At 36.0% G+C, this 13,536-nt stretch overlaps 2 protein-coding genes across 2 annotated transcripts; one reads left to right on the top strand and one right to left on the bottom strand.

Annotated features, from left to right (window-relative positions):
- Positions 390-4,648, bottom strand: LOC18781582. The gene is made up of 5 exons (XM_020560462.1): positions 3,752-4,648; positions 2,349-3,658; positions 1,140-1,553; positions 803-1,032; positions 390-706 (listed from the first exon to the last, which is right to left on the bottom strand). Exons 1-5 carry the CDS (start codon positions 3,919-3,921, stop codon positions 455-457), a joined length of 2,376 nt encoding a protein of 791 aa, XP_020416051.1. The 5' UTR covers positions 3,922-4,648; the 3' UTR covers positions 390-454.
- LOC18781909 (myb-related protein 306) lies at positions 11,017-13,221 on the top strand. The gene is made up of 4 exons (XM_007214794.2): positions 11,017-11,224; positions 11,298-11,666; positions 11,924-12,053; positions 12,234-13,221. The coding sequence occupies exons 2-4, from the start codon at positions 11,534-11,536 to the stop codon at positions 12,976-12,978; spliced, it is 1,008 nt and encodes a 335-aa protein (XP_007214856.1). The 5' UTR covers positions 11,017-11,224; positions 11,298-11,533; the 3' UTR covers positions 12,979-13,221.

Here is a 13,536-nt window from a genome sequence, read left to right as displayed (position 1 = left end):
CGCATTAAATTTGTTGTTAACTGCTTACCCACCCAGCACACAAAATTTCCACGGAATTTATTTTGCCCGAGGAAAGGGACACGAAGGTGAAAGAAATGATAGCATCATTGAAGTTTTGACCAAAACCAAAATGTTAATGACATCATACCTTACCAACAAACACAGCAAGGCAAGACGTGTGGGGACCTTAATCTTCACATTGCTCCTCCATATATATATATATATATATATATATATAATTTTTTTTTTATAACATTAATTTGGGATATTTACTTATTTATCAAGACTATGAAAATCATTGTGTTTTCCTTTTTATATATTTTATTTTTTGATCAAATTTTGGTGGGCCGTATATAATTATGATTCATTATGCCTGGGATCAAAATATACAGTGAGGAAGACTAATATTACTTGTTTGGTTAGACCAAAAAGAAAAGGAAAAGGCTAATTATTACTAGCATGGAAATAGCAAGAAGGAAGGATCTACACGAATCTTTCTGTTCACAAAATGTATCTTGCTTAACTTATTGTGACACCACACTAGTTGCTCTGTTGTTATACTGGACATGTTTAAAACCCTTGAAACTAATTTCATGTCAACTTGAGAGAAGAAATATAGGTGATCTGTGCCTTCGTCTTCATGCTTTCGGAATCTCTTTAGTATGCAGTTCCCACCCCTCAACGTGTCTTTAAGCTTCCTCTCCTTCTGCATTCATAAGCAAATCACATTCAAATTTTCGGAAATAAAACATACACGCAAGAGAGTTTAACAAGACAACATTTTTGTAGCTATAAAACGTACCTTGAGAAGATCTGTTTGGACCTCCATTAAAAGCTTTAAATCGGAGTCTTGAAGTTCTTCTTGTCTTGTTTTTCGACACGCAATAGTACTATTAGCATTTTTATCGGCTCGAATGAATCGCCAAATGATCCTTATTGATTCTTCCAATATTTCCACCAGAATGTCACTTGTAATTGCATAAGCATCTTTGCCTTTCCTTCTTGCTTTCTTTTTCTCCTTTAAATTGTCCCCTGCATGATACACGGTTTGAATTAGTCTCTCTAAATAAATCTTCAACTTCCATAAACTAAATATTTAAAAAAAAAAAAAAAAGCATTTGATATAAAGTAATTGTCACCTCTGATCACTGGAACTTGAAGAAGATTGCGCATGACACATCGATTCTTGACATAATTTTCGACCCTTGGCCCTTGAAAACGTTCATTCTCTACAAATCTCTGCATGAGCACTTGAAACTGTTGGAATTCGTCAGCAACTTCATTGAACGAACGTATTCCATATGGATCAGATTCCCATAGCTCAAAGGCCTTCTCATACTGCCATTGAAGGAACTCCCAAGAAAGGCACAGCTGCCCAACATAAACCACTTCTAAATCACCATGCAATTCTCTAATGAACTTGACCATTGGGTCAGAATCAGAATCAGAATTAGAGTCTTTTTTGCGTTTGCATCTCCAAAAGGATGAGACTGTTGGAGCTGAGGATTTGCATCTTGAAAACGATTGTAGTGAGTCCTTAGACTGCAAAAAACCTATACATTGGATTGTCATAAAATATATCAGAAATGGGATCATGTGAATTAAAAATTACAATAAGATTATAAAAAATACAGAGCAGATGTATTTGGCCACCTATGCATTTTAGAATTAACCCAAAAGTCAATTTAATTAACAATTACATAGTAACTTTTCATGGACATGAATTTCCGCAGCTTGTCTTCACTAAAGAAACCAACAAAGAAATGGTGGAGCACTAAAGCAATCCATAATTACACTGGTGGAGCTACTAAGTGAAGCATGATTATGGTGTTGAACATTATGGACAAAAGATTTGAACCTTTAACTTTTGCACTTGACCATAAATTAAGGAGAATGGGGTGGCTCTATGTACTGCGTGCACAGCCGCTAACATGTACTTGGTACTTTAGACAATATTTAAACAGGTACACATGCAAAGGAGCCTTTTGTAAGTGCTGACATTTGAGAGACATGAAAGGTATGCTCTAATTAGTTCATGTATGTATACTTTTATGTAATAATCACTCTTGATGCTTGGGAAGTGAGCAGGCTCATGTTTCTTCCATGATCAACTAAACAGATTCAGTGGGTCCTAAGTAGGTTGAGTTAATCATGCCCATGAATTGAATGGATTACAACAGTTAGAACATCTTTTTTGAACTATGCTTAAGCTTTTTCGACAAACATGAAAGGAAAAATGAAAAAAAAAAAAAACTGGGGAAGAAAACACGAACAGCAATGGTTTGAATTGAAACTAGGAAGAAATCAAAATTGAATGAAATTAAGAAGCTTGGTAAAGAGTGACTGACCTATTGCATATAACTTCTGGTAATTCAGAATATCGAATTTTCGCATTCGCTCTCTGTAACTCTTGTAGAATTTGTGAAGCTCTCCCATTTTATCACCATGATGGACTTTTTCATCAATCTTCCATGGCTTCAAATCATCCATATTTGGGGACTCAGATTCTTCAAGAATGGTAGGCAGACCAGTAGCTCTGACTTTCTTGAGCTCCAGCTTCAACTGTTCTATCAAGTGCTGGTGTTCCCACAATGTTTCTAATGTGTTTGAATCCTCAGAATCATTAGTTGACGAATTTTGACCGTTGGGTTTTTCAGAATTTTCTGAACCATCCTTTGGCTTTTCATCTTTGCTACTGCCTCCTTCAGGATTGGAGCTGCTGGGGCTGTGATGATCATTCCCAGGCAACTCTTCTAGTTCTCGAAGTTGTTCCATTATATCTTCATCTTCTTCATCAAAACCATCAGGCTCATAACCAATATCCAAATTCTCAAAGTCAATGCCTTCTAAAGCACCAAGTTCATCTCCTTCCCCAAAATCTGTTTCTGACAGAAACCCATAACTAGGGGAGCCAACAGCTTGACTTCTAGCTGAGAACACATGGCTTGAACCAATAGAATCAGTGTCAGAATCTGAACCAACAAAGTGCTTTTCTGACAAAAAGTTAATTTCATGAGAATCAACTTTCTCACCAGCAGAATCGTTTTCTTGACTCCCCAGTTGCTCTTCATCCGAATGATGGTCTTCCATGACTGATTTCTTCTCTGACTCCTCCTCCTTGCTTTCTCCATCTGCAGAACCTTGAGGACTTTCTTCATGAACAGCTGCTTCAGGGGAATTGGAAACGCCTATTGAATTACCAGCATGTACTTCTTTGACAGTAAAGCTTGCAACTTTTGCTTCTTCCACGAAGCAACTAAGAGTCTCTGCAGCTTTGAATTCATATTTGCTGCTGCTTTTGACTTGTGGTTCTTCTTTGAATTGGCTAAGCTTCTCAGGTATGAACACATACTCTTCGTTTTCTGCTGGAGAAGCGATATCCAAGATAGGAGAATCACCATTAGCATTCCCTTTATTGCTTCTGCCTAATATTTCTTTAGTCTGGTACTCAAATTTAAATACAAACTTTGGCTCCGGCGTCTCTCTATCATAAATATCATTGAAGTCTGAATCATCCTCACGCTCCCAAATCCCAGAATCAGCTTTCATGGGCGTAGCTTCGGGCTCAATACGGCTCGGTACTATTTGATTGCTTTCTCCCGAAAGAGGGCTAGAGCAACAGGAATTGTTCATCAGAGAACTCTCTTCTTTATTGAAACTGCAAGGGGAAGGAAAACAAATAAAGTTAAAGTTACTGAATTTCTGGAAAAAGAAAATCTAAATTATAAAACCCAACTGGGAATTTGAATACCTGAGGAAGATTTTGCTGAAAAATCTGAACAAAGTAAGCAAAAGGGCAGAGACAGAGAGCGTGAAAGAGGCAGGAAAAAGAGCCATCTTTCTCTGAAAAACCCAACCAGCAGAACCCATATTCACGAAATCAAAGTGGGTATTTAGCGCGTACTTGTTTAGGGCACCCATGAGTGGAATCCATCAATCTCTTTATTTCAGTTTGAAGCAAAAAAACAGAGCAGTGTTCATGCACACTCTGATTTCCACGTTGAATCTTTCAAGCAAGAATGGACTTACCACCTGTAAAATTATCAAAATTCATAGTGTTGAAAAGGGCTGCATGGAATGCTATCAGAGGAGGTTGAAATCTGACCAAATTAGGGAGATTTAAAAGGGATTGCAAGCAAAAGTTTAGGGGGAGAAAAGAACATGTCAGCGACTTGGGTTGAGCTAATCCATGGTTGCTTAGAGCCTTGGAATTCTGAGGACCGTTATGTGAGCGATTGATGGTATTTACAAGATTATATCGGGTGGGGGGTCTGTTTTGCCTTCTCTTTCCTACACACAGTGGGAGAAACACAGAATTGGGTGAAATTGAAAGCTTACGTTTTTTTTTCTAATGGGTTTTGTTTCAAGCTTGTTGGCAATGGGAAAACAATGTGGTTTGTGTTTAGATTTGCTTGTCAATTCCTATATGGAATAGGAGAATCTTTTAGATTTGTGAAAGAACAACTTGAAAAATAGAAACGCAAGACACCCAATTGCTAGTTTCCACTTTCAAGTTTTTATAAGTCGGTTTAGAGACCAACCAAAAATAAAGAAATTTATAAGTCGGTGAAAACGGGCAAATACGCACTAAAGAACTTGCTACTAATGTTATTTCCCATTTTGTTAGAGGAACCAAGAAAACGAAAGGAAGAGTCGAAGAAAGAGAAGGAAAGACTAGCTTTTTCCTTCTTCTTCTTCTATGTTTTTCCTTTCGATTTTGTAGTTGATAATAAGAAAAAAGGGATTGCAATTCAGAAGAAAGAGAAGGAAAGACTGGGTTTTTTTCTTCTTCTTCTTCTTCTATGTTTTTTCTTTCCTTCTTCTTCTTCTATGTTTTTTCCTTTCGATTTTGTAGTTGATGTAGAAAAATAAGTGCATGTTTGGGAGTGCTTTTGGGAGGGGTAAAAACCCTTTCTGACAACCAAAAGCACTTCTAAGTGTTTTGGCAGAAAAGTTTAGAAGTGCTTTTGGATCATATAAGTGCTTTCTAGGAAAGCAATTGCTATGTACTTTTTCATGAAACACTTGAATTTTTTTATAAAAATTTCAATATATTTATAACAAAAACGCTTTTGCTATAAGTGTTTATGAGCAAAAGTGCGGCAGAAACCTCTGTGGAACATTAATTAGAAATATTAACAAATTAAAGTTTTGAGGTTTCTAATTAATAAGGTGAACAGTGACAGTGAGGAAAAAAGTAACACAAATGAGCAAAACAAGTTAATTTGCGTATAAATTAAGTTAAAATATATGGTACAAGCAAGCAATCTACATCAACCAAAACAGAGATATAAGACAAGCCACACACACAGCTCATTTGTTGGCTTTGTAATATTATACGTCTGTATATCAGTGTATCTATCTTTACTTCAAGTTTCTTTATATTATATATCATGAAAATTTCGAAATTCATACAAATATGATTAATAATATAGACACTGATATTGGAAAAAGATGCCAATTAATAATAATATGTAAGATTATGGTCCAAATTATAGTCCTTCTCCTTTCCATCCACCCAAGATGAAATGATTAAGAGCCGATAAAACCAGTATAAGTTTTCTCTACGCTCGAGAAAACTTGAATTCCTTTTCCCCCATTTTCAATATTTGCTTGAACCAAGGCAATTCCTCTTTAAATGAATATTGATTAGTGTGTAATCACATTTAAACCAAGTATAAGACAATTTCAGATACTTTTTTGATTTCGATTCGAGAGTTCAAGTTAGAATGCTCGAGTTTAGGGTTCTGATAATTTATCATTTTATATGATAACACGTGTATATATTAATTATTATAATAGATAGATTAGTACGATTTGTATTGAGACCGTGTGAAGTATATAAAAATAAAAAATTAACAAACCCAAAATAGCTAAATTAGATCACGCCAAGAAAATAACAAAACTGAGAATTTGACAGATTAGCAGATGCAATATAATTACAATATGTTATGTATAGCCGCACTCCAAAAAGCGTGTGGGGCAATGGCAATGGCAATGCTATTTGGTATTTTGTGTCACACGCATTACAGTTCTTCATGTAATGAATTAGGCATGACATACACAAAGTCAAAAAAACGAATTTAAGCTCTACATATATTATTCATATAGTAGAGGTTTCTTGAGGGCCATATTTTCTTACCTTCCCATTGCAGAAAATTCCTTCTTTCCTTTTAAAACTCATCATCGTCAGCAGCAGCACGAGAAGTGGGATGGATGGAGACGCAAAAGAAAAACGTTGTGCCTCGTTTTCTAGTGGAAGAAGAAGACGACGACCCCTCCAAATACTCTTTACCTTTTTTTTAATGAAGTTTCTAACTTTTTCGAGAAGCAAGCAAAAGCCAACCCCCATCCCCCCGCCAGTCAAAATAATCCTTCTTCTAGAGACTAGATCGATCCCTCCCTAACACAACAACATACGGCATTAGCTCCATTGACTCATGAGAGTCGTATTTCTGAGATGCTTCATGGTGGCTGGTGGTGGTCTAGAATAATATTGTCGTATGTATCTTGTGCTCAAATTATATACGGAAAAAAATCATTTTTAATCTTGTGCATTTTCTACAATGCCAAATTAAGAATTTTTTAAATGAGCAAATGGGTACCATCGTAATTTTCTGTTTGAAAATTCAACTCCGATACCAAACCAAATCTAGGATATCTTATGCTTGTTACCAAATATGTCAATTTGGTGTTGTGTTTAACCATCCATTATCAGATAACAAATATAGTTGAGGCAAAGAAGAGAAATACATTTTCCTTTTTTGTAATGAAATCTTTTGAAAGGCAACCCAACGGCCCATAGTCTTACGGACCAAAATTAACTATTCCCTGCATATACCCTTCGGCCCATATTATAAGATCGAGCCCAAGGGATACTGTTCTCAGATTGGGCTCATATGGGCTGCTTAAAGCAAGCCATCGACCAAAGAAAAATAAAATGAGCCTATTGCACAAAACGAATGTCTAAATTAGCTTATTTTGAGAAGAAAAAAAATTGCTATAAATAACTTTTCACTAATAAAAAGTTCATTTTGAAAAGAAGATAAATTGAAGAACAGTTCTTTATTAGGTTAGGAAGCACTTCTGCTCATAAACACTTCTCGTAAAAGTTCCCTTATTATAAAGATGTTGAAATTTTCATAAGAAATCCAAGTGCTTAGAAAACCACTTGAGAGTGCTTCATGTATACTTCTATGACCCAGAAGCACTTCTAAACTTTTATATCAAATGATGTTAAAAGCGCTTTTAGTTGACATAAAACTTTTTTGGTCAAAAAGCTCTTTTATCTTTTTCCAAAGCACTCCCAAACAGACCAAGTACATGAGTTTTATGGTTAATATAAATGAAAACTAATTTCTTCATCAAAGGGCATGAGTTTTCTTGTTAGTATAAATAAAAACTAATTTCTCCATCGAAATACTGACATATTCACAATAAGACTAGTGCAGTGCATACAACTGTCCCCACCCCTATCATAACACATGAAATTGGTCAAATGTTTTTAACATGGTTGATATAAGGACAATGTGATGGACAAGGTGTTTGACAAAGGACAATGTATGATACAACGTGGCAGCTGCTTCTTTTTTTAAAAGAAAAATTCATGAATCTGCCGCTGATATAACTAATGCATCATCGAGATTCCCATACCTATAAGTCGTGCCTTATTCTATGTATTCACACATTACAGTCGGCAATGCATATACCAATTTGGAATTGCAGAGTGCAGTCGACTTGAATTATCTACTCTTATAACAATCATAACTGGGGAAGTTGATGAGCACAACATCAAGTTCAATGTACATAATTAATTGAAAGTTGGAGCTCATATATATCCACCAAAATATCATATAACTATATAATATATAAGCCAAGTCATCTTCATCTTTAATTTCTGACGTGTGAGATGTTCAACAGGTTTTTTTTTATAAAAAATTCATACAACTAAATTGGCTTATATATATATATATATAATTCTGGGAAAGAATTATGCACATGATCTTTTTCAGTACTCACTACTTGGACACTTCCGATCATGGAATGGAGTATGGGCATTTTATCGAAAAAATAAATATCAAAGTATGGACATATGTTCCAGTCAACGTGTGCTTGTAGAACCAGCTTCTTTAGTCAACAAAATAAAATTATAATTAGGTCCCAAATAAAAAACAAGTGGAAATGAAGAGGAAACCACTGCTAGATGGGCACTATATGGGCCTATAAAATCTTTGGAATTTCTAATGAATTTTTTTATAGTATAAGCGATAGTCTAAACTAGAAATGAGAAGGATTTCTCACATATACACAACTATAATGTCATAAGGATTCGAACCTGAGACCTTTAATATACAAGTCAAGGCCCTAGCCATGAAGGAGCGTGGCCTACCCAAACAGATCGATCTTGCTCCTTTAACCAGAACTGAGCCAAGAAGTGTGCCACTCTATTACCTTGTTTGGGTTGGAAGATCACATATCCCCCACATTCAGCTCCATTCGAAAGTGTATGGGAAGTTACATAAGCTCCTTGTATCATAATAAATTACAACAAACATTCATGCTACATCAACCGAATATATATACTATAATATACTATATACACATCATCAATTGTTTTTATTATTTACGTACAATTATATGGTGCGGTGCAGCAAATACGATATGATATTGACACTATCATATAAATGGATCGTTTTGTGAATTGTGCAGACCGCATGCAGGCTTTTGAAAACACATGCATTTGTGTAGATTGTACACTAAAATATTGTTTACGCAGAGTGCCAAATCAGAAAGAACAAAAAAATGGAGGAGGAAGAAGAAGAAGGCATCTATGATCATGATTATGCATATTGAAGGCCACATGGAAATTGCAGTGTGACAGAATTGGTGACGCAATTTAAAATTTGGCATCATATTATTTTAGAATTTACACATCCAAATAAACACGCACAAGAGAGAGATCTGCCATCTGCTAGAGCCTTGCCTCGTGGGTCCAAATCAGCTTCAATTTACTAATTTACTACTTTCATTTTCATGAGACAGAAGTCTAGAATCAAATGTACTCATATTCAAGGTAAAAGTTAGCTTTTAGGAGAAAATCTAATTGCTGCTCTCTCAGGAAAATTCTAAAGAAAAACCCCTGGCCGTCGACCTCATCTTCCTACTGCATTTCGCTTTCCTCTTCTTCTCTTCATTTTCTCTATGAATTTTTTATTTTTTATTTTATGATGTAAAAGTAATCGTCATAAACCATTGTGATCGTCATAATATAGTTGTCGTCCTTTGAGTCCAATATTCTATTAGAATTTACACATCCAAATAAACAAGCACAACAGAGAGATCTGCCATTCTTCATCTGCTAGAGCCTTGCCTCTTGGGTCCAAATCAGCAATGCACTCATATTCAAGGTTGAAAGTTCAACTTCAAACTTAAAAATTATGAAGGTGCTTTCAATTTGCAGGATGAATAACATAATTACACTTTCAAGTAGACTTTTACTGGGTTGCTTTGAATTTACTATTTCAATGAGATAAGGGTAGAAAATTTACTATCGCATTTACTACATTGACCTTTTGACCCATATATGTGAATTCACCCATGTGAGTGGTTCCCACAATTGTAAAAGATGTAAGGCAGTCCTGGACTTGGAATTAAACAAGTTAACAATTCTGGACTTGGAATTGTACAGTGATAATATGATTCTTCATTGCCCGACCAAGCTTAACTATAACCTTTATTTCAAGGTATCGGGACCAGTGGGACAATTAATTAGCCGGTTGAATTAGTGTAAAGCCAAGCTTTCACTCTCTAAATTCACTATCATTTTACTTGTTGATTGATGATATATAAATGATAGGTCCTACCTTGATCAATGGTCCTAGTTAAGTTAAGCATTCACAAGCGGCTATATAGTGAGAAATTGTTGTGTAGCAATACACCTATAACAAGACTACATCATCACTAATTAGGCATTGAACTCATCATAAATACATATCATTGTCGCTATTTATATGAGTTGAATCTAAGACCTCTTTCAACCAAGTGGAGACAAATATCACCATACAAAAGGTTAGTTGCTGATGTTAATCGATTGAGTGCTTCCTCTCAAATGATAAGGAATTTGATTAATTTTTATGTTAATCTCTTTACCAAGGATATAATAGACATCTCACAAGTCATTTCCATGAATGGTGGGCATGGTTGACTTTGGCTTTGATCACCACCTCGCTATCCATGCAGAGCAGCCGACATGCATGATGCACGACAAAACAAGTCTCATGTCTATCACCATAGTGTCACCCTTTTGGATTTTTGGCTTCTCAAGCCATTAAGCTCCTGTAGTATACAACAAATTCATCAGATACTGTAATCAACCGCCTTATCACTAAAAGTCATTAAAAAATATTAATAATAATATTAATAAACAAAAATAAAAGCATCTCCAACAACAGTAGTAGCAAACCAAATCTTTTAATTTGAAATTTGTTAGCTTACGTGGCAATTTGAGAAACTTTGTTTGCTACTTTAATATTTTGTGCCCCAATAAACTCTTTAATTTAATTAATGCAATGTTACGGAGAAGAATGAAAAATGTGAAAACATGTGAAAAATGTCTATGTATTTATTGTTTAAAAAGAAAAAATGCATGTTTTTAATATTTTCAAAGTAGGTTTTATTTTTTTCAAAGTAAAATTAAATGTTTTGAAGAGCTAAGATCAACTTACCAGTCTTGAAAAAAGAGAAAGAGGTTGCAGTTTTGATGACTGAGTTTGACAAAACTGTTGAAGAGAGTTTTGATGAGACTGTTGGAGATGCTCTAAGGTATGTTAGTTAGTTAAAAAAGGGTACTTTAATTTGATGACAGAGAGTTAAAAACTTTAGTTGGAAGAAATTACTAAAGAGGGGGTGTTTGGTTTTTTATTCTTTACTTTTGAGTAGAAGTAGAGTCAGCTGAAAGCACATTATTCATGGGTCATGACATGTTGGGTTTAAGAGCACATTAAAGAGCAAAATTAAGGGGCGGGGTTTTCCTCAGTTGAGCCACATTCAATGCCACGCGGTTTTGCGAGGCAGAAAGAGGGGAGAGAGAGAGAGAGAGAGAGAGAGAGAGAGGGTTTCGGCACTACAGCTGACTTTGGCGTGCCTTGGCAGCCCTTGGAGGAGGGAGTAAATGCTCTTGCTGTCACCTTTTGACTCTTTGGCTACCCTTCTGTTGATCTTTTAGGTCAGCGTCCTCTCTCCCCTGCCTATGCTTGCTTGCTAGCCCTCTCTCTTTATCTTTTTGTCTATTTATGCAGACCAAAAGTTAGCATTTTTCCAACTTCCTAGAAAGAAAGAAAGGAAGAAAGAAGGAAAGCAAGAAAGAAAGAAAGAAAAACATAGTTCAAGTATTCTGAGGATATAGCAAGGAAGACCTCTTTGTTTTGTTTGGTTTTGTTTGTTTGTTTGTTTGTTGAGCACAACAAGATACTTGGGAGACTTGTGGTGGTGAGTGAGTGTTGTTAGAGAAATAAAGAAAGAAAAACACGGTGAAATGGGCAGGCCTCCTTGCTGTGATAAAGAAGGGGTCAAGAAAGGACCTTGGACTCCTGAAGAAGATATCACTTTGGTCTCTTACATTCAAGAACATGGTCCTGGGAATTGGAGGGCTGTTCCTACCAATACAGGTTTATTTTCTTTCTTTTCTGTTTCTTCTGTTGCTTTTGTTTGAGTAAAAATATACTTGGTTTTCACCTGATGGGTCACTTTTGTTATGGCTTCTGTATACTTTTGAGATGAAAAGGCAGGATATTTTCGTTTTGGCTTTGCATTTAGATTATTAAAGCACAGCCATTTTGGTATTTTGTTAGTGAAGCATTAGGGTGCGGTGATCTACTATTTGAGCCTTCAACTAATACATCTTTGTTCTGTTTTGGTGTTCCAGGGCTGCATAGATGCAGTAAAAGTTGCAGGCTGAGATGGACTAATTACCTTAGGCCTGGGATCAAACGTGGCAACTTTACTGACCATGAGGAGAAGATGATCATCCACCTTCAAGCTCTTTTGGGCAATAGGTAAACCCAACAAACACCCCTTTTGCTAAGAAAAGTCTCATATATTTTTAGTGTAATGTGTAATAGCTATTGAAGTTATAGGATCTGAAAAATGCCAAAAAAATTGTTTTGGGAGGCCTGCCTGCAGGGTAGGTTTGGTTTCTGTAAATCTAATTTATGGCTTCATTGATTGTGATGCAGATGGGCTGCAATAGCTTCATACCTCCCACAGAGAACTGACAATGACATTAAAAACTACTGGAACACCCACTTGAAGAAGAAGCTAAACAAGCTTCAAGCAGGCACTGAAGGCCACTCTAAAGATCAAGGATCAAGCACCAGCTCGCAGGCAATATCCAGAGGTCAATGGGAGAGAAGGCTTCAAACTGACATTCACATGGCCAGACAAGCTCTTCGTGATGCCCTGTCCCCTGAAAAGCCAAGCACTTTGAGCTCTGACTTGAAACCAGCTGATGGGTTCCTTATCTCCACCACAAAACCAGCCCAAGATCAATCAACAACCACTTATGCTTCAAGCACTGAGAACATTTCAAGACTGCTCAAAGATTGGATGAAAAACCCCCCAAAATCATCATCAGCCAGAACCAACTTGGCTAAGACTCAGCATTCATTTACCAACATGGTTTCAGGGTTTGACTGTACATCCAGTGAGGGGGCCACATCTGCAGCAAACACAACCAGTGGCGTTGAATTATCTGATGCATTTGAATCTCGGTTTGGTTTTGAGTCCCTTGACTCTTCAAATTCGGATTTATCTCCATCTATGTCACCAGAGGCTAGCCTGTTCCAAGATGAAAGCAAGCCGAACCTTATTAGTGACCAGTTTCTGTCATTGATTGATAAGTGGATATTTGATGAAGATGCTGCTGCTATTCAAGGGAAAGATATGATGACACTAGATCATGAAAATGCTTACTTTTTCTGAGGACTTGCTTGTTTTTGGTCATATTGTCTTATCTACTATTAATCTTTTGCCTACTTTAATTTGGTTTTAGGGTATTGGACTGATTAATTCCACAGTGCCTTAACTAGCAGAGGGTTTACATTGTTACAACCCCTCAATGCTAGAACAGGAAATGTAAAAAATTTACCTTACTATCTCAAATGTCTTTGCGGGGCAATGATTAAATTTCTCATTTGCATAATGCTTAAGGTTTTGTTCTTTTAAGGCCTTGAAATGTTGTGAGGAAGTCATTTGGTAATTGGCATTATAGGATATGATAATATATAAATGGTTCTTTTGTTGTGAAGCTAATTTCATTTCTAGCTGAGGCTCATAATAATTTTAGTTGGTTCACCTAATTTGTTACTGAATTAATAACTACACTAACGTGAGAAGAACTTATATGTTTCACAAGAATAACATTATTTTATTATCCTCGTCCAATTACATTCCGCACAAAAGATATTCAAGTTTTTCTCGAATGAGAGGCCTCCCTAGTACCAATTGTGCACATATGGCCTTCACTTATTGGGTGTAATG

Source organism: Prunus persica, chromosome G3 (genome assembly GCF_000346465.2).
Source record: "Prunus persica cultivar Lovell chromosome G3, Prunus_persica_NCBIv2, whole genome shotgun sequence".
NCBI lineage: Eukaryota > Viridiplantae > Streptophyta > Magnoliopsida > Rosales > Rosaceae > Prunus > Prunus persica.
The sequence above is the reverse complement of the archived record's forward strand: the minus strand, read 5'-3'. Positions and strand labels throughout refer to the sequence as shown.

Excerpts from the sequence above, each read along its gene's own strand:
- LOC18781582 (XM_020560462.1), bottom strand. The coding sequence starts at position 3,921 with ATGGGTGCCCTAAACAAGTACGCGCTAAATACCCACTTTGATTTCGTG. Across the intron at positions 1,033-1,139 it reads TCAAGTTCCAGTGATCAGAG|GGGACAATTTAAAGGAGAAA; the intron begins GTGACAATTACT and ends TGTATCATGCAG. Across the intron at positions 707-802 it reads TCCAAACAGATCTTCTCAAG|AAGGAGAGGAAGCTTAAAGA; the intron begins GTACGTTTTATA and ends TTATGAATGCAG.
- LOC18781909 (XM_007214794.2), top strand. The coding sequence starts at position 11,534 with ATGGGCAGGCCTCCTTGCTGTGATAAAGAAGGGGTCAAGAAAGGACCT. Across the intron at positions 11,667-11,923 it reads GGCTGTTCCTACCAATACAG|GGCTGCATAGATGCAGTAAA; the intron begins GTTTATTTTCTT and ends TTGGTGTTCCAG. Across the intron at positions 12,054-12,233 it reads CAAGCTCTTTTGGGCAATAG|ATGGGCTGCAATAGCTTCAT; the intron begins GTAAACCCAACA and ends ATTGTGATGCAG.